At 41.0% G+C, this 21,113-nt stretch overlaps 1 protein-coding gene across 2 annotated transcripts in view; it reads right to left on the bottom strand.

Moving 5' to 3' along the window:
• ptprub (protein tyrosine phosphatase receptor type Ub) overlaps nt 1-21,113 on the bottom strand; it is a 215,367-nt gene that overhangs the window by 4,714 nt on the left and 189,540 nt on the right. For both annotated transcript variants that reach the window (XM_049584589.1, XM_049584590.1), the window contains 7 exons: nt 17,807-17,923; nt 16,769-16,923; nt 14,385-14,520; nt 13,507-13,656; nt 10,576-10,890; nt 4,457-4,582; nt 2,336-2,493 (listed from right to left, as the gene is read on the bottom strand). In XM_049584589.1, coding sequence (XP_049440546.1) covers nt 2,336-2,493; nt 4,457-4,582; nt 10,576-10,890; nt 13,507-13,656; nt 14,385-14,520; nt 16,769-16,923; nt 17,807-17,923 — 1,157 coding nt within the window. The remainder of the gene's footprint in view (nt 1-2,335; nt 2,494-4,456; nt 4,583-10,575; nt 10,891-13,506; nt 13,657-14,384; nt 14,521-16,768; nt 16,924-17,806; nt 17,924-21,113) is intronic.

Below are 21,113 nucleotides of genomic sequence, written 5' to 3'. Positions count from 1 at the left end.
TTGGTTGAGGTGGTTCGGGCATCTGATCAGGATGCCTCCTGGGCGCTTTCTGCTGGAGGTGTTTCAGGAACGTCCCACTGCTAAGAGGCCTCGGGGTAGACCCAGAACACGCAGGAGGGATTACATATCTCATCTGGCCTGGGAATGCCTTGGGGTCTCCCAGGAGGAGCTGGAAAGCATTGCTGGGGAGAGGGATGTCTGGGGTGCTTTGCTTGGCCTGCTGCCCCAGTGACTTGGCCCTGGATAAGTGGATGAAGATGAATGGGTGGATGAATGGATGTCTCGGTAACTGTTGGATGGATTGTCATTCATATTCCCCTCAGAGTTTGTTGTAACAACTCTGGTGATCTCCTGACGAGTGTTAAAGTACTCAAGATCGGTCCTGATCTCAAGATCACTTTTTGAAGGTCTCAGTCTCCTCTGGGACCACATTTTTATATGGTTTTGTCTTGGTTTTAGGCAAAGTGGATTTAACTTCACAACCGATCAAGACCATAACTGTGGGGATATCACTAAATTATCTATGCAAAAAAGGAGTGTTGAAAAAAGACGGTTGAGTTGATTTCATCTCCTTAGTGTTTGTTTGTCTTGTTTGCTAATAGAAAACAAATGAAAACTCCCACACATAAAATTCACCTCTGAAACTCCAATTAACTTTAATTATTTTATCAAGACATTTTTCATGACACAGTTATACATAAACACATACTGTACTGTGTACAGTATATGGCAAAAAAGAGGCGAAAAGAGAGCAATCTTTTTTTTTTTCTTTTTTTGTTTTCTGTGGGTATTTTTATGGGAGTGTGGGTCTTTCAGATCAATTCAAGGAGTGCCTTTGGTTTGCATATTCCAAATTTTATCATAAGTGTGTTGTGTGGGACCTGCACTGGTTGGGTCACTTGGTGTTGTCTTGCCTTGGTCTCAACATCTTAAAGTCTTGGTCTTGTCTCGGTCTTGAAACACTCTGGTCTTGGTCATGACTTGGTCTCGGTTTAGGTGGTCTTGACTACAACACTGCCGCTGACATCAGCATGTTAGCTTTACCATTAAGAGCATTTTAGCAGGCTGATGTTAGCATTTAGCTTAAAGCACCACTGTACAGCCTCACAGAGCCACTAGCATGGCTGCAGACTTGTGCATTTTAAAGTAACTTTTGTGTTTGAAATGTGTCATAAAAAAACTGCCTTGTTTTGTCCTTCATTACATGCAGTTCAATTTCACAACCTTACTTTCAGTATGATGCAGTCTCGACCTTACCATACTGCATGTTCAGCAGGGTATGTGCTGCATATTTACAGTAAATTTCAATATATACAAATATATCTCTGTCTGCAATGGGAGCCTCTTAATATGTTTAAGTGGATTCTGGAAGACAATAATACAGTACAAGCAGGGCAGAATAAGTGAAATCTGATAACCCTGTTTTTGTGTTCATGCTACCTCATGAAAAACACTTGATACAGTTCATACAGCACACGCACACAATATCTTGATACAAAAATAGCGACATGAAAAAAATCTGTAAGGACGAGAAAATTGAGAAATAACAGTGCGGTGTGGCATTTCCTCGGAAATATTGTCTTGGTCATCATAAATGAAAGGCAATATCAATAAACTAGTGGAGGACAATCCACTTCCTCTCTCCTGAGACAGACGCAGGGAAGGTGGGCATGAAAGCCTCCGCAGCGTATACAAGCAATATTAAGGTAATCAATCGTCGTCAGTGTTTTGGCAGTCCTGGATTTACTGTAGTGAGAACCATCGCATTCTGTATTAAGCCATAATTGATTTGATCTCCATAATCTCTTTCCTGGTTGTCGTGGGTAACACTGTGTGACAGCGCTGAGTGATGTGCTTTTGGATGGGGGCGGTGGGGATGAACGTGTGATGGGTTGGCAATGAGCTGGACGGCCCATTCATATTCATCAGCGGGTGTGCACTCCGGGGGCTTAGGACAACAGAGGGGCATACAGCATCGCATACTGCACTACACCAAGGCGCAGCACATTAAACCACAATTTGATTTTCTGCATAATAAAAATACTACCAAAGAAAAGTACTTTGCATTGCATCTCATTGCACGGAAAGAAGAAAAAGAAGAAAAAACACCACAGAGACAAGACATGACAAGTTTTATCCAGCAGAGTTGGGCTTGATTTACCATGTTTTAACATACTCCCCTCTAAGAATAAGATTTTGGTTTAATGCACTTTTAAATGTCACTCTCAAACAGCAGGAATTTCCCTGTCTGAAAGGGACCGACTGAAAATTTCTGCCTTGTCGCTGTCTCTTTTAATTTACAGTGCATGATGTGTGTCGCTAACAGACTACTCACAGGCAGTGGACAACAGTGCGTCCTTCTCCACACTCCCTCTGCCACTTGTGCACTTGAGCCAGTAGGTTGAGGAAAGCCTTCTTGGAGTCGGGAACATCTCGATATGCCGACCAGCGCAGGAACTGGAACTGACACACCACCAGCTGGCCCTCTTGGAGCTTTGGATGCAACAGAAAACATTGAACACATGGAATCTGAGTGTTCTTGTACTGTGTGGGTGTGCGTGCACATGCTCCAGTGTGTCTGTGTTCTATTACATTTCCTGGTTGTTTCAGTATTTTCTGTGTGTGCCAGTTAACACCCGTGTTTGAGTGCTCCCCTGGCGGTGTGCTGGCACTCTTAGCTGTGCTCACTCAGCAGGCTGACTTTGAGATATATGAGTCTGCAGGTGGAAGCAGGGCCCGGGCTGTGTGTGAGAGGGGTCCCTGTGTGTTCATAACCTTGTCCTGTAGAATCTCACCTAATACTTAAGGACCAGTGGAGAACTGTAACTCATGCAAATTGGGCTGGCAAAGACACCAACGATGCATGGAGGAATTGCTTCAGCGGAGGTGGGATTTACACTATGTACTCTTTTTTTGTACTACTCTTCTACCTACACATACATATGCTTACACTGCACTTCCTTTGACTTTTACTCGCTACCCTTGTATATCATTGTCACACATAGGAAGCATACACACTGATGCACTGAGAGAGGGGCAGTGAGAGGGAGAGCTGTGTGTTATTTCTGTGTGATTTGATTTCTCCCATGCTGTGGTAAGTTGCCCTCTCCTTGACAGTGGCGTGCACTGAGTAGAAAAAAGGTGCCACAGGTAGAGAGGGGAATGACAAGGGCAGTCGACAGAGGGGGTGAGGATGCCAATCAAGAAAGGAAGTTCTGGGCGATGCATGTCGCGCTGCTTCTAATGGCAGCCAGGAAAACGCCTTGCATACAGATTTCTTCAATAATTGGTTGACAGTGATCCTGAGCAGAATGCATGCATGTGCTTATGCAAATTTGCAGGCTTAAACCATACCTGCATACACACACACACACACACACGCACAATCAACCCAGTGAAGTGTGTGAAGTCAAAATGACTGATTCATACATATGCACGCATCTGGAGAAAAATAAGTTGAGAGAACACCACGGTGACATCCCCTGTGCTCCTTCTACGACGACAGAGCTGTCAGTGTCTTTATTTAGCCTGTTTCGTGAGGTCTTCCTAATTCTCTACATGCCAGATACTTCTTTTAAAGAAATGTGTGATACGGTTTATGAAAAAATCAAAAGAGAGTCTGCTTTGCAGCTTAAAAAGAGTATCCCACGACTGAAAATATGACATTCATTACGATGATAAAAGTCTCCTCTTTATTATGCCAACAGGCACCTGAGAGAGGGAAGACGCCTATCTAGGTAATGACAAGAAGAAATTGAAAAAGGAAGTGACTGACCTTTATTACATGCATGTTAATGGGCTTTTCTTGCATGTTTTCCACAGAAATTTCTTGTAATATGCATCACTCTTATGGGAACATCTTATGGAAACATGGGTGGCTCAATTTTCTGGACTGCTGAATATCAAAACCATGTCCTTTGTAGTATGCATAATACAGTCTCTGAATACGCTGTGTACTCATTGGGCGCAGTACAAATCTCCTGGCTATATTTTAGAGTGTCTTTATTTCAGAGTGTATTTATTTGACAACCCCCTCTGTCCCATGAGGCAGAGGAGTGTCATCGTGTATGCATAAGGAAGCAATATAGACAGATAACGATGCAGAGGCGCACGCCGTGTAGAAATCCAGCATCAAGTGAAGCATGCAGCCTTTTAGTTTGAGCACATACAAGAAATCATACAGAAATTCAAATCATCATCTCAAGGTTTCAGGTACACAGTATTTTAACAGCTGAGTCTATAGTACCTTGACTCTGAGGACTTGTGTCAGGTGGTTTTTAGATGCACATTACAGCTGGCAGCTCTAAATGTACTGTAGGTAAAATGTCACATCTGAATTACAGCTGAGGACAACAGCTAATGCATTTCTAATGAGGTTCAAGTTATCATTTTGTGAAATACCACCAAGAGGAACTACATGTCCTGTGCAGGCTTTTGTAGAACCACCATGACTCACCCTTGTGACATTCTTGACCCGGAACAGACGAGTGATGACATCTTCATCCGCTGACATGGACAGAAACTCCACTTCCATGGGCCCGTACTGCTGTAAACCAGGCTCCGGCCAGTACTGAACACATGGCTGCAGGTAGAGGGAGAGGTGAGAGAGAGAAAGGAGGGGTGTTGTTTTATCAGTGATTAAATGTGGCACATACAGTCCTTTAACTCGTGAATTCTTCAGTACTTGAGGCCAAAACATGCCTTTGCTCCTAAAGCCTTGGATTATCAAAGACAGGGGAACTCTAAGAAGTTCAAATGATGAAATTAAGTAAGTACTGTATGTGTGTGTGAGGGTGTGTGCATATATGCAGTGTGGGGTCTGCATGCATGCACTTAAAACAAAAAAACACAATACAGTTGAAGAGACATGCAGACCAAAAAGCATAATAACAACAATGACAAAAGTGTTGTTAGTATGTGCCTACGTAGGATAGGAGGTGTTAAAGTGGCATGCTGGTGTTAATAAGGAAAGAGGCAGTGCGGGGATGGAGAGACGTAATGTGCTTTGAGAGATTGCAACAAGAGGGAGACAGAGTACTCTAGTGCCGCGAATGAACTCTATAACAGAGTTCATAGCAAGATCTTGCAATGAACAACTTAAAGTGGCGATAACTCAATTTTCAGGCAAGACCCAAAAGGAGCTGCAGTGCACTATGACAAAAGAAAAGAGATGAAAAATATTTAAAGGGGAGGGGATGAAAAGTGGGATTGAATGTGGGTGGGCTAAGATTTATTTTCAGTTTTATAACTAGACTACACAGGGTTTTACAAAGACAAACACAGAAACCCTAAATTTCTACAAGATCATACATAATGATTCATAATTCGATATAAACTCTCGACACTGTAACCACTGTTACAAAGACTGTCAACGCCCTTAAAGGTCATAGTAAGTGTTTACCAATTTTGACGAACATCTAAAGGTAGGATACTGTCATAATTAACGTCAGATAGCAGATAGTCCAAAAGTCAAAAGTTATATAAAAAAAGACAGCTGCAATCATTTTTAAAATTCTCAACATGTTTTTAACAAAATATTCTGCTTCAATCCATAATTGTTGGCGTTTGCTCTCCCACTTGCAGCAAACAAAAGGAGTCACGCACCTGTAATTAAAGGGCCAGCAGTCTAACAACACAATGAATTACATGTATTAATTAAAGAAAGTTGTTTCGACAAAAAAAAAAAAAAAAGAACTCATTTAATCTGATGATTAACTTTATGCAAAATGAGGGTTTTGTTTGAGGATTGTTTTTTTTTTTTTTTTTGCTTTTTCTTTTTGTAAGGGTGATGACTTCATAAAATATGACAACAGACATTTGAAGCTTCATTCGAAATCTCCAGTAGAAGCTTTATATGTAAAAAGACATGACATCAGGTAGCGCAAGTATATTGCAAGGCTCAATTTTTGGACCAGTTCTTTCAGTTTTTTCCAAACACACTGTCATCTTTAGTTATTTATTTAATTCTAATTCAGTGTCCTTTCTTATAAACTATCATTTAAACCGGCAATATGTAGACAAAATATGTACCCTTTAAAACCAGTAGTGACACAGCTGCTAGTTACACTCACTACATAATTATATCTCCACCAGCATTATCAAGAGACACAGGCAAAAATGTTGAGGGCTGATTTTACAGCAATCTAAGGTAGACCTTGGACAAACAGTTATTCATAATTTAGAGTAAGTACCTGTTTTCCAAGGCTGTGATACAATGTAATACATATTTAAAGTCTGACTACACAAAGCTTGTAAATCTTTATGCCTAAAAACCACAATCCAGATTCTGCATAAGCCTTTATCTTCCATGTCTTTGGCTTTTTGCAGGTGATTTCTATGATTCTCTAGTTATTCACACACGGATTAATTATACAGGTGTAATACAAGGCAATATGAAATTATACATAAGTACTTCAAATTGCCCTTGTAAGAGTTGTTAATGAGATACTGATGAAAGCTACTGCCTAAGGGACTGAACACATGCCGCGGTTTTTGCGCACTTGAATTAATTGTTGTCAATGAGGACATGTAGAAGCCAGAGCAATGCCAATGCAGCACCCAAGCCTTCCTAAGCACCTGTTTTTCAGGGCAAGACGGCTGCACCCTCAGATTAACAAAGTTCAACTTTTGGAACGCAACATTGTGTACCTTATGACAAATGAAAAGGACCAACTAATCAAATCTGGAATTTTTTTCTTTTTCTTCTGTAAATATAAGTCTTTGGTAAATGTGGAGAAGTTGATCATATTAGTGCAGGGTTGCTCAGAGCTTTACATCTGTTTCATAGACATTTAAGGCCTAATACACACTTAAAATGCCTGGAAGAAGATAATTTCCAAACTCTGGATTTCTGGTGTATAGGCCATGATACAGTGCTGGTTGTGGTCACTTAGCAACATCAAGCACAACCTGCCTTGCACCCATGAAAGTTGGCACAGAGTAGGCACATGAGTGGCACCCAGACGCCCGACCTCACGTTTTCCAGGTGGTAAAAGTCACGGCATGTATCCTGGCCCTAATGCTCAGTGCCATGTCTGATCTCAGTGTAGCATTTGATGCTAATGGATTAAAATATTGTTAGTAAGATGTTAAAGTGTCTCCATGACTGTCCTTGATTGGTTTTGTTTGTCTATCACCATGTTTTTTGTGTCTTTCTTCCTCACAGCCAGTGTCCCTGTGTGGTGTACCACAAGGGTCCATTTTGGGACCAATCTTATTCTCACCTTTCCTTCAGCTATATTCTTAGACAGCATGACATTTCTCATTTCTTTCCATTATTATGCCGAAGATATCAAGTCATACCTGTCCCAACGTTGTTGAATTATTCAGCAGCATTACTGTTTTTCTGCCATTACCGACTGGATGTCTGCCAATCTCCCTCAGCTTAACTCCCAACAAAATGGAGATCTTAATTATTGGCTGAACACGTCTGTAGTCGAGTTGTGCCAGCTTTTGGCTCTTTAACAGACTATGTTGTTCCTTCTGCTAAAAATCTGTGACTTACATATAATCAGTCTGGAGCCCCATATTACTACTGTAGGCTTGTTAAGTCCTGTTTCCCCCACCTGAGAAATATCTTGAGAACTAAAACATTTCTTTTTTTTTTTTATGACATTCAGGTTTTGTTTACACACTTTCATTTCATTCATGTTTAATTATTTAATGATCTGTTCATCTGTCATAATCAGAAAATTGCAGGATAGCTGAAATTGCTCAACGGTTTCCTACCAGACTCAAACTCTGAGATATGATTATATTCCTATGTCAGAATAGACTTCAGGATCTGTATCAGACTTTTTCTCTTCAGTGTGGCACCTGATTATCTGGTAGAGCTCTTAAAGCTACAGTTGGTACGGGTGGGTGAAATAGTCCTAAATTAATATCACAATATTTCAGGGTATTTTTGCGATTTCACGATATGTCAAATAAGTAAAAAATATTTTAAGGAAAAAAAGCAACAAAAGAAGTGATTAAGTTTACATGTCATCCTACCAGTCTGCCGTCAAATATTCAGTAAAAAAAAAAATTATGTCTTAGTTTGTAAACAACAGTAACTCAGATTGTGAGATTCAGATTCTGTATACAGTATCAATTGTACAACAACAACAAAAAAAAAATACCACAAATTACACATTTAAACTGCTCCAAAATCCAAAGCATGTACCCTGAGATCTATATCTGTATTTAAATTAATAGGTGATTTCCTTTTCTTTTAGCAAAATCCTAAATGATTGTGTTGTTTTTTTCCACCTGGACCTTTATGCTCTGCCATTTCTCGTCTAATCATCACGCTGTGACAGGCTGTTACGCTGCCATAACTATTGGACATTCTCATATATGTAGTTTTTTGTCGGGCTGCAAGCGTGACATAGGTTTACATTACCATGTTACATGACAAAATGACTTGACACTGACTCCTGTGTATGCACAGCAAGAGAGGAGAGGGAGAGAGTCTGTGCTGCTGCCAGAGGCGCTGCTGAGTGAGTTCCCTCTGAGCTGTAAGTTGCTAAAAGAGCTTGGGAAATCTACCCTGGAAATCCAGAGTTCTCACTGGAGCACAATTTGAATTTGCTCAGCGAATCACTCTGGCAATCAGTAATGATGCTCATTACTCATGCCCTTGGAGCTGAGCTGCACCAATCACATCGGTGTATCTGATATAGGCGGACCAGAGGCGAGCTAAACAGATGATGACAGCGCTGTGACAACGAAGTCCGGAATCAGTCAGTAAACACTGCAAGATGGCTACAGATGGACACCAGTTGTTTGAAACGGCTTTGGCCGCTGCAATGAACGAGTTAGACTTGGCTTTTTCTCTAAAAGAGGAACAGAAGACGGCGCTCGAATCTTTCCTTTGCAAGAAGGATGTTTTTGCTGTTTTGCCAACCGGATACAGCAAGAGTCTAATCTACCAGTTAGCTCCGCTGGTAGCGCTCTGGATATGTCACCCTGTGTATTGTTCTGGTTGTAGTGTTATCCAGTTGCGTGCAGTGATATTTTCAAATGTATGCTTGGTGCCGCCCCTCGAGTTGGGCCATTTGCATGACTCATAGCCAAACCCTAAATCTTTCTAGATTTGGGTCTGGATTTCCAGGCTATGAGAAGTCTGGGGCTGTTCATAAAACATCCAGGACACCACAGTTTTTTCCACACTACTAAAGCTGCTTCTCTATTTGGAACTACAGCGGAGTCGATAATAATTTTGCTCTCAGCCATGCTTGTTGCTACCATGCGTAACAGTATGATGTCAACAAGTCAAAATATTAGTATCAGTAATGTGAATAATTAAGTATCATGCAGAATTTTTTATATGATATCAAGTAACAGCATCTCAATTCATATTTAAGCAGTGCTGCCTAGTTTGACCGTCTGACCACAGTTTACAAGCAACGACTGACATGATTGACAGCTGCATGAGAAACTCCTCCACTCTGATTGGTTGTTTTAATTCAAGTGTGGTAATGTCATTAAAGCACTAAGAGGAGGCAAAAGAATATGTTTTATTTTACAGATAATCTGCCCCATGTAAATTGTGGATATAGTGCCAATCCCAGCAAATACATGAGGAAGTTATTTTTTATAAAAGCTGGCAAACACAGCTTTTAGTCCTTGTTTATGAGTTTAAGCATTGCCATTTGAGCTACAACAATATGTGATAGCTTACCATCAGGAAGTGAAATTCAACTTATGGCCCATGGGCCAAATCTGGCCTCTGTATCAACCATTTTTAATACCCAATTAAAATAAGTTGAGTCGCACTGGAATTTTTTTGTACTGTGAATACAAATAAGGCATCAGAGTGCATAAAAAAGCAGCAAAATAAAGCTTGTTTATAGAGAGGTCCAGACTAATTATTCATTTATTAATTGTTAATGTTTGTTTTTTAATTGGCTCCTGGCCTCCTGTCATTTTGCAAAACTGGCCCTGGGCAACGCAAGTTGAGCATCCCTGCCATAGGGGCCAGGCAAGCAAAGACTTTAACAGTCTTTAAAATACCCTGTGAATGAATTTAGGACATACTTTTGCTTGTTTCACGTTCCATTGTGTTGTTAATTTTTGAACTTGAATCTTGTGTTGTGTTTCCACTTGTTATCACTATTACTCATTATTACTGTTATTGCAAGTGTTAACAAAAGAAATGGATATATTGCGGTACAGAAAAAGACATATGCTCATGAGGAAAAGTGGGACGCCAACAAAAAGAACCCTGAGATGTGGCTGGAGGGTAATACAAGCCTATTCTTTAGAGATGTAACTTGAGGAGGGGAAGGAAAAACTGGGGCGGGTGTTATCTAGTCATGCCTTGAGATCAATGTGGTCAGGGATCAAAGCCCAACAAAATGGCATGAAGGAACTAATCCCAAGCACAGTGAGATACAGAAACAGCGAAGGCAGGGTATGTCAGGAAAAGTCTCGAGTAAAGTTCAGATAACCTCGAAAGTGCTGAAAGTAAAAACTTGCACAGCAAACAGCAGATCTGGTGTGAGTGAACTCAAACATTTTTCTACGTCTCTTTTTCTTTATGGTGTCAACAAATCGATGGCAATAAAACAGTATATAACACTTTGACCTTACCCAGGCGGAGTTTGACTGGTTGAGTTGGTTGAGCATGACCACGGCTGTGCAGCCGTAGTCGAAGACCAGCCTCCAAAAATCAGCCGTGGTGCCAGGCAGAGGGTGAGGGGTCACAATAAAAGCAGCCTGCCGATGGAAGCTGTCGGCGAGAGCGGCGTTGATGTAATTGTTGCTCTCCCCTTCTGTTGTAACCAAGAAGGCAAGGGCGCGATCAGGTGGCAGAACATCCATGCTGCGGTTCTTTTCTCGGTTTCTGGGCAACAGAGCAATGCTGCACTCTTCCACATCCAGGTGGGGAGTCACAGAGTTAAGCGTCTGTAAATCGAAATGTTAAAGAGGTGAGACAAGCGCAATGAGAGCGTGACATGACATTGTAGAGAATTAGAAAGATGGAAGGCGTGAGGAACAGGGAGAGATAAGCCAAGGATTCATAGAAGGAGAGAGAAGAAGAAGTGAATCAGACAAGAGGGAGGACTGGGACTCAGAGAACGGCAAGAATCCAATAATGTTAATTGAAAGAATCTTTAATACTCTGAACACTCGGTTGACAAACTGATTTAAAATAATAAAGGATTAATTAGGCCGGCTGCATTATAAAAGAAAACTGTAATGAAGTTAAAAAACTCAAGGGGAGGTATTGAACATCAATTTTCTTTGATGAACTCTCTGTTTATTTAGCCGTAATGACATTTGACAACGTGAAAAAGTATTTGGATCATTAATACACAGCATCAATAATAGATCTGTGACTTGCTGATGTCAGTACTACCGGTTGGCTGTTTGCAGTCTGCAGGATGACAGAGTAAAAAGGCAAACAGAAAGCTCATTGGGCGATGGGGAGGCTTTCAACAACAATGTCAGATGGATAAGTTTACAAGATCAAAGCCAGGCATGTAACATTTTCCTTTATGAAGAACTAACAGCTTGTAATCAGAGCATCGCTCCACCTACAGTACAATTCCCCAATTGTAAGCAATACATTCATCATAAATCCTATAAAGAGTATAAGATAAAACAGTACAGAATTAAAAGGGGGGGCATGAGCCTTTTCCAGTATTACTTTGAAATGCTAAACCTGGAATCAATGCGGCTGCTGCGTGAGCTCTGCAGCAGGGTGGGGAGTTGGGGGGTGAGTCAGGTAAAGCATGTGGGAACACAGCTGGCTCTCTTCTCTCCTAATCAGCATCTAATAAAATGTTCTGAGACCACATTCCTACAAACTGGGCAGAGGATTTCAATGACAGTCACGCAGAATCAAAAGAGAAAGGGAACAAACATCATACACAGATACACACACACACATTTATGGATGTATACATGACAGAGACACATACACACACATACGCACACACATCCATTAGCTCATTCCTTTCTGCACTTTCTGTGTTGACTTGCAAATGTCTGCTGTAAAGTGCTTTTCCACGACAGAGAAGATATTGTCATCTGTTTATGTAACTGTGTGAACACCAAGCTGACAACCGAGCATATCTAGTGTACACAACAGAATACATGCAAAACATATATACAAATATAATACTCTCATAACTGTATACTATGGATCATTAGTTGATGATAGCTGTCATTCATCGATCACTGAGAACAAAAAGTCCACCTACTCTTCACCTCTTTCTGTAAGACCCAGACACACCAAACCGGCTTCAAAGAACTAGTGGCAACGAAAGCCGACTGTTGTGTCTCCCATCACCTGTGTCTTGGCCAAAATGTTGCACCTGAACACACCGCAAAGACTACAACCAATGGCCAACCAGCACATAGGTTCTATGCCTGCATGAGAGGAAATAAGTCTCCACACCAGCAGACAGCAATAGTCTGTATTCGTCATTCAAAAATGGAAACCAGAAGACAGTTTTGATGCTAGTTAGCCAATTAGCTCAGTAACAACACAGTCCAAAGTTGAAGGAACAAAGCATATCATACTGTGGGCCATTGAACAATAACACAAACCATCAGGAAACATTTCTGCTAAAGAGCTCAAAGGCTGAAGAAAAATAATCTTAACTTCTGTAGCAAGTTTGTTGTGGTCTCACTTGCTTTTGACTTTAGCTGTTTGTTTACTTTCCTCACTTCCATTTCGCTTATTTTTTTTTTTTTTTTTTTTTACTATTTCTTAGATTATTTTTTGGGCTTTATTAGAGAGGACAGCTTTCATGCGAAGGGGCGAGAGAGAGAGTGGAGAAGACTTGCAGCAAAGGGCCTCTGAATAGAATCGAGCCTGTGGCCACCTCAGCAAGAACAGACCCTTGTACATGGGGCACCTGTTCTACCAGGTGTGCAACTGGGTGCCCCATCATTTTCATTTCTCTTCTCATGCACTGAGTTAAACTGCCAGTCAGAGTGATTTAATTCACCGACAGGGTCCACTATTTCTGACGTTGAATCAACATGCTAAATCGGGTGAAAAAAACCCAACAAGGGCCAACAAAGGCCGACAAGGGCCAATGGTGCGGGACAACCACAAAGACCAGGGCTACAGACACTCACCGACAAGTGTCAAGGCCTTTACTCTCTCTCTCAAACACACACACACACACTCACAGACACACACTTCCTTGGGGATCACACTTCGCTCAGTTTTAATTGTCTCATTGCGTCAGTCTTTAGTCCTGACAGTTGTGCTGCTGTAATGCATGAAGCTGGCCGCTGGGTCCGGATCATAGTATTTATTGTACTCCATAAGTGCTTGTGCTACATTGTTGTTAGTAATAAGTAACAGTAGAAGTAGTAGCCTACGACTAGGTTTCATTAACTTAAATTAAATCATTATAAATGCAAATTACAGTGTGTGGGCTGTGTGATTCAGAATAAGTGTTTGCATGTTTCAGCTTTTAATGGCTGCATATTTTAACTAGCTAAATATGTGCTTAGAAAAGTGATGAGGGTCATGATGTTTCCGTCCGGCTAAAAACCAACCTGAAACTCCTCCCGTAGCTGAGAGGAATTACTCTGGGAATCCACTCGCAGCATCTCCTTGTAAGTGACGGCAAACTCATTCACCAAAATTGCCGTCTCTCCACACAGACAGGCCTCCAAAATAGCATCATGGATAAAGATATACTGCTCCTGAAAGGACGAAAGGTAACATTATTAAGTGCTGTGTAAGTGCACATGTGTGGGCATGCGTGTGCACTCTAGTGGGTGTCAGATAACACATGAGGGAGTGTTGCAAACAGCTAAACCAACATTACAAAGCACGGCGGGTTAAGACAGAACATACCTTATGTAAATGTGAATAAATAATCAAACAATAAAAAGAATGGCGGAGATTTCTCATAACCTTGTTCTGAATTAAACATGTGCTATAATGTTGGTGGTGTATGAAAGCTGTTAGAGAATAAATAAATATTTCCAAGTAAACAAACACATGCCTTGTGCATTTAATTAGAGAACCCCTGCACAAAACTACAAATGTAATAAACAGCTAAGTCAATGTCGGATTTACATAATAAGGGGTGAATATGCAAATTATCTGCACATCTAAAGAACAGCACGTGCCTCCGCAGCACACTGAAAGACAATACAAGTCTTTTCTCTAAACTATTGCAATGACCTTTACATGAGTCCCAGAGGGGGAGTATGATAATACACCTCCCCCCCTCGCTATTTGAATTTCCAAACAACAGGAGGGAAAAACAAATGTTTAAAAATCCGTCTCTCCAGAAGTTCCAGTGGAGAAATGTTACCATATTATGACCAGTGATGTAACCCCCGGAATATGTGCGAGACAAATTGGAGATAACAGACTTAAATTTGAATGTGAAGTGGTTTCCCGGCTGTGCAGTTAGCCTGACCTCTGTCTGGATCATGTTGATGCGTCGAGAGCAGAGGGTTTTGACACAGTTGTAGATATCCACCACGCCTTCACACTCGGCCATGTCCAACATGACATCCAGCACGATGTAGCAGCCGGTGCGGCCCGCCCCCACACTGGCACACAAAGGACATCTTTCATGAGGAACAGTGTACAGTCTTAAAGCATTTAATCACCAGACTATCAAGTTGGTAAAAATGTAGAAATGTACTCGGTGTGCAGTGTGTCTATTCAGGTGCAGAAATTGTTACACTACATGATTTAAAAGAGAACGGGAGAGTCTTGAAGGACAGCTGCAACATACAAGACAAGAGTCACGTGCACACTAGCAGTTGACTGACGCAGCCAGGTTATACTGCGCTATCTGCCACTGTCCTGGCTGTTACTACACCATTATTTTTTAATGTGTGTTAAACTAGTGTTAGATTCTATAATGAAATTACTGGAAATTTAGTTTGGTAATTGTTACTACATTATGTTTTGTTTCTACCTTCTTCAACTGACACTCCTGCGAGGTATTTTTAACCTTACTATAATGACGAAAACTGTGTGTCTGTTCAACGTTTTTCTCCTCAATCCATGTGAAATTTGGCACAGTGGTAGAGGGTCATGGGAGGATGCGAATGAAGCAATATTACATCAATTGGCCAAAGGGGGGCGCTATAGCAACTGATTGAAATTGCAAACTTTGAATGGGCATATCTCATGCCCCGTATGTCATAGAGACATGAAACTTTGCACAGAGATGCCCCTCCTCGTGAGGAACACATCTGCCTCAAGAACCCATAACTTCCGTTCCGGTTATATAGATTTTCTGCTATTTGGAATTTTTTGAAAAACACTTAAAATCGATCTCTTCCTAGGAAGTTTGACCAATCTGCATGAAACTCGGTGAACATAATCTAGGGACCAATATCTAAAGCTTCCTCTTGCAAAAGTTGGAAAACTTACTAAACCTGAGCTTCTATAAGGCAATGAATATTGCAGAGGGCGTGGCTCATCACATAAAGGTGAGCTAATTTCTTATCTAGGCCTAACCGCCATATCAATTTTTACTAAACTTGATAGATATGTAGAACAGGACGCCTCAAGGTGACTGGAGAAATTTAACTCTAATTGGCAACTGGGTGGCGCTATAACAACGATAAATGCAACCGATCGCTGTGGCTCCCCCTGTGGCCGAATGTCTTGTTTTTTTTTCTTATATTTGGTATGACTAAGTCATGGTATGGTATGCTGTACATAATCATGGAACCTGTCAGTGTGTCATTCTGTCTGTCCCACGTTTTTCTACTCACTGACGTGGTCAATCTATGTGAAACTGCACATAGGCATTGAGGATTGGCATAGTTAGAAGGTGACAAAGTTACCAATGGGTATGGACAAGCTCTGAGTTAATGGAAGCTTTGCTGTGCCACAAGCAAGAGAAAATCCAGAACACTGTGTGATAGTAAAAAAGTAAAAAAGCTACATTATGAATTAAAGGGCTCATCACATGACGTCTAATAAATAAAAATCCAGTTTGCATGAATATCCATGAGGGGTGCAAAGTCAGATTTTTAAGTCCAGTCCAGTCTTTATTAATCTTTTATTTAGCATCTGAGTTGTTTGTCTTCTAACCAACATCATTGTATTGAGGGTTTCCATACAAATTTAGCACACATTTTTAACAGAATTTTCAGAAAATCAGCAAAAGAAAATGCAAATTTATGCATTTTTCAATCCTCTGTGGTTAATGCTAATATTGGATGTTGGCTCATTGAGTTATGCAGTAGCTAGTGCTAATTCTCAAGACAGGTGCCACTGCAAGAGAGTGCAAGGAGATGATGTAACAAGAAGAGCACTAGTCAAACCTCAAAGAAAGGAAAACAATGGATGTATGATAATGCAGAACAAACTGGACAATTGAAATCTGAAAAACTGGAGGAGTTCTGGTAACAGCACTTCAGGCATAAGAGTGTTAAAAGCCACCAAGAGACGATGAAGAAAGCTTGCAGTGGCCTATGGAATGATGGAATAAGGTATTTGTGTGTAAAAGAGAACAGAGATATAAGCAACAGGTTGTTTAAAAATCCTTACCCTTACCCTAGTTTGAGTTTAGTTATTGCGTTTCAATTCGCCTTGATAGCAGGGCTAACGAAGAGTAGCCTACTGAAGCTAATGGCTGTCTCACTCGATCACATGACCCTCATTCTGCACACTGTAGTGGTCCTGAGCCTCCCAACAGAGAATACTAACTTTTACTAATACAACTTATCATACTAAAAAAAGTAATTGTGATAACAATCATATTTACAATAAAAGTTACTGTTGGTTTGCTTTTATAATGCTGCAGGTTACAGTGGCTGCTTAGCGTCATGCTACCTGCAGTGGACCACCACAGGGCCAGCGTCAGGAGGCGTAGAGGCTTTCACTCTTCGTATAAAGGCCAGCAGTCCAGTGGCGTGATAGGGCACCCCGTGCTCAGGCCAGGATGTAAAGTGGAACTGACGCACCTCGTGCTTGGTTGAATATCCTCTCTGTCAACAGAAACACATGACACATTAGCATTACATGTTAGAAAATAACATTTTTATGGCTTCTTAACCGTAGTAGCCTACAGGCCCTTAATTCATCCAAGGCGTGCTCCCATCCATTCAGAGACATCCGTGATAGATGTGACAGATTTTTCGGTTCAGTGTGAGGACAACCAGGACATTATTTACGTGGGGTGTTAGGTCTTCTAGGACAGTTAGGCCTCTGGGCGTCACATGCTAGTAGCAGCCGCAGTGTGACAGACACGCGAAAAGGAATTACTGAGGCTCTCGGAGCTCAGGGAGGGCTGGGAGGTTTCTCCTCTCTACTGGGAGGCTGCTGCAGTCACACAGCAATTTCTTCCTCTGTACAGAGATGACAAAGTAAAGCGACGCAAAGCAAAGATTTGTTGAAGACAGAAATCCCCCCTAAAAAAAAAAGAAAGGGAGGAAAAGAGCTATGAAAAACAAGCTGTCACCAGCTCCCAAATTCGTGCCGATTTGAATAAGCAGCAGCGTGTGCCCATGGAGAGCGAATGTGACAGTGTGATGATAATGCTGTGTTTGTGCCACTGTCACTCCAGCGTTGCTCTGAGCCCCTCCAATGAGAGATCCCCTGAGAGATTGACAGGATGGAGGCCATCAGGGGCACAACACTGTAACAGCTATGTTGGAAAGATGGCAGGGGCATTCACATAGCTACTGGTGTTAATTCCTCTCAATTTAACATGTGGCCCTCATACCCATCAGCAGTAAGTCCTGTCAAGTATCTAATCCCCTCTATTAATGTACTGTGTCTAATTCTAAGAATACCATAACAAGTACCAATACATGCAGAAGATGGTAGGCAAACAAGGGCAGGCAAAATGTAAACATTAGATAAACTTACCCTCTCCAAGGCAAAGGTGCGGACTGTGTATTCAGCCAGTGTCTCTGTTTTAAGCAGAGTGATTTTGATGTCACCGTACATCTCGCTGTCATCAGGCCAGTATTTACAGCATTTCACCTGTTTAAGAAATAGTGAAGCAACAGAGTGAAACTTCATGTTGACATTCCTGACAAAATGCACCTGCACAACTGTGGAAGGTGTAACATGAATTAATCTGTTTGATACAGTATTGTGAAGGTTGAATCTCTACTTTTTTACCCTCCAGTTCAAAGCAAAAAAAGTCTCTACTGGTTCAATCTCATTTTTCAAAACGCAGTATACTCAAATCTCTTCCTTCCCCGGTTATTAACAACAAAGCTGACTGAAGAAAAGGTCAATAGGGTTGACCTTAAAACAATCATTCTTCAATTTCTTACTTTTTTCTAAAAAAAAAAAAAAAAAAAAATTGTTATTTGAGAGAAAATATGATCCCGTGTTTCTCAACTGAACCTTCTCAGGCTTAAAGTGCCCAATTTTCCAAAACGTCTCCCTCTTAAGGAGCAGTTTCTCTAAATCTCCCTCTCTCCTTAACGAAGATATTTCTATACATCTCGAGGAAGATGTCACACAAAGTGCTTCCATGAAATGTGCTGCAAGTCCATTCTCTGCTACTGAACGATGCTGCTGGGCTGTTTGAGTTTGCTGCACCTGCACTGACGCTGTCAAGTCAAGTAAACCACATCAATCCAACGACCAAACTACAAGGTTAAACTGCTAGTTAAACAAATGACAATAGATGCTCTGTCATCTCAGTTTATGAACACGCAGAGAGTAATGGATTGCATGTTTAAGTTTTTTAAAGGTTACTGGATGAGTCTATGCGTCACTTTCTTGAGGCTACTTTTGGATTACCTGGAGTACTTCGCAACATATTTGCGTTAAATTAAAGGAGCTGTAAACGACATCTAAAGCTTATCTAGAGTCTGGGATGGTATGATTTGCACATGGTTCTCAACATTGATATGGTCCAGGAAGTCTCTAGTGTGCCTGCTCTATGGGCCCAATGATGTGGAAGCAGCGCTGTTCATCTGGGTAATTTAACACAGGGCAGTTAAACTTTTTTGGGCTTCATGTGCTACTGAGCAACTTTCATAGGAGTTAACGGGGCCCTGCTGTATACAGTTGTCGGTATACATCCATGATTACACATACAGATGTAGTGTGACTTCAGTCTCTGCTCAGGACGCTGTTACTCCACATTATACAACAGTTAGTTCCAACCAAGCAGTTTGATTGGACAGGAAGCACTGCATGAGTGCTGATACAGAGTATAACAGCACCAGGACTTTTGACTATACTTGTATCACTCCGCTTCACGTGTTCTCAATAATTAGCCTACATAAAGGGTCGTACTAACAAAGTTTGTTGCAAAGAACTTGTAGGCATCAAACCTGCGCCACAAAAGCGACTGTCAACAGACTCCCTTTTCACTGGTCACACAATAAATGGAAACATACAGATAAATGTACCTAATACAAAGTCACTGGCCTGCAGTAATGTGTAGAGATAGCTTACACAAAGTAGCACGTTAAGCCCAGTTCAGACCAAAGATTCTCGACTAGACGAGTTGAAACAGGCAGCTAATTGTTCACGCCAATGCAACTAGATGAGACAGTGTATCATCTCTATGCAACAACTCTCTGTCCTTCCGTTCTGATTTCCAGCTTTTCAGGCTTATTTTGTGGCTGAATATAACTTGTAGCTTCTTAAAATATGAATGAGGACAGTGACAGATAGATAGATAGATATTAGCTACAGTTGCATTTGCAGTGCTGATGAAATGGTGAGAAACAAACAAAACGAGCATCAGATGGACTGTATTTATTATAAATACGCCACAAAAATATAAATGACTAGCGCCCATTGATCAGTCAATGAGAATGTGTATGTGGGGGGGGCATAAACACATATAGCCAGCAGAAGCAGGAACCCACTGTCTGACATTAGCACAGCGTGAGGACGGAAACAGAGGGTTCGGCAGGGGGCAGAGCACTTGCCACAGCAAGCAAACTTGACCAGTGGGCTTCACTACAAGCTGACCGGATGTAGAAACAAGTGACGTGCTTTACATTATAAAACCAGCCGCCGGTGATTTGACATCATCAGCCGGCATGAGACGAGCTCAGACGGTCAGTTCACACTGCTGTAACTTTTCTCTGCAACGTTCTTAAACTGTTTCATCTCACTGACCAATCTTTGGCCTGAACTTGGCTTTAGTGTGCAGGAATATTTATGTGTTGCTAGGCAACAGTCCCGTTCCAGTCCAGCTGTGGAACTATTTGTGTTGGTGGAGCCCAGTGAATCATTAAACAACCAAACAAATCATAATCTGATGGTGCTTTTTTCCGTTACCTTATGAAAAGCACTTGTTGAACTGTTGTATAAAAGCAATATAACACGAGAAGGAGTGCTGTTGTACTGAATATCAGCAAGGCTGTAATTCCATCGAAAGCATAGCAAGTAGTTGTTTGCTGTTGTATTAATGCTCTGAATGTTGTAAAGTCCTATGAGCATTCTGCTTCTAATTGTTATAAAAAACATGCTACATAATAAATTCTAACAATTACTTTAATAGCAAAAATTATCAAATATTACCTGTGTCATAATAAATCATTGTGTTAATTAGAAAAATATAAAGTACTTCATTTGTTGATTTGACTTGAACAAAGATAACATTGGTGTGAAATTTAATTAGTTAAAAATGTACAGAGGTTACACTTCAAATGCTGTGGAAGAACAAAAACAATGTGTTCCTCTGCAGATATTTCATCTGCGAGGGCAAGGAAAAGAAAAGCACAATAATCACATAATGGTGGGAAGCATAATGAACAGGAGGGCGACAATCTTTTTCACCAACACGAGGCACAAAGGAGGCAATTTTTTCTTTTTAATGGAGGTGTTATTTGGATTCAGCCACACAGACCAGTCCTCATTTGTTGACTGTTCCCAGAACTGTTGGTATGGAGAACCAAATTGGATGTACGGCTACTGCTAGAAAAATGGTGTCATTTTAACCATCCACTGAGTAATATGTTTCTCTTGCCTCGACTGAACAGGATGGGGTGCTTAGAGCTGAATTCATATAGTATGGGTATTTATGTGAGGTGGATAATAACAGTACTACAGTATAGCCATTAAACCTGTGTAGTCACACAGTGTATATACAAGGATAGCAGCACTAGATATGTGGCTCAGACATTTTTATGCCTTGCAAGAATTTTACAGCACATTTTATGGACTCTATAATCGTAATACTCTTGATGTAAAT

This window comes from Epinephelus fuscoguttatus, linkage group LG8 (genome assembly GCF_011397635.1).
Source record: "Epinephelus fuscoguttatus linkage group LG8, E.fuscoguttatus.final_Chr_v1".
NCBI classification, from domain to species: Eukaryota; Metazoa; Chordata; class Actinopteri; order Perciformes; family Serranidae; genus Epinephelus; species Epinephelus fuscoguttatus.
Note: the sequence above shows the minus strand (reverse complement) of the source record. Positions and strands in the feature narration are given on the sequence as shown.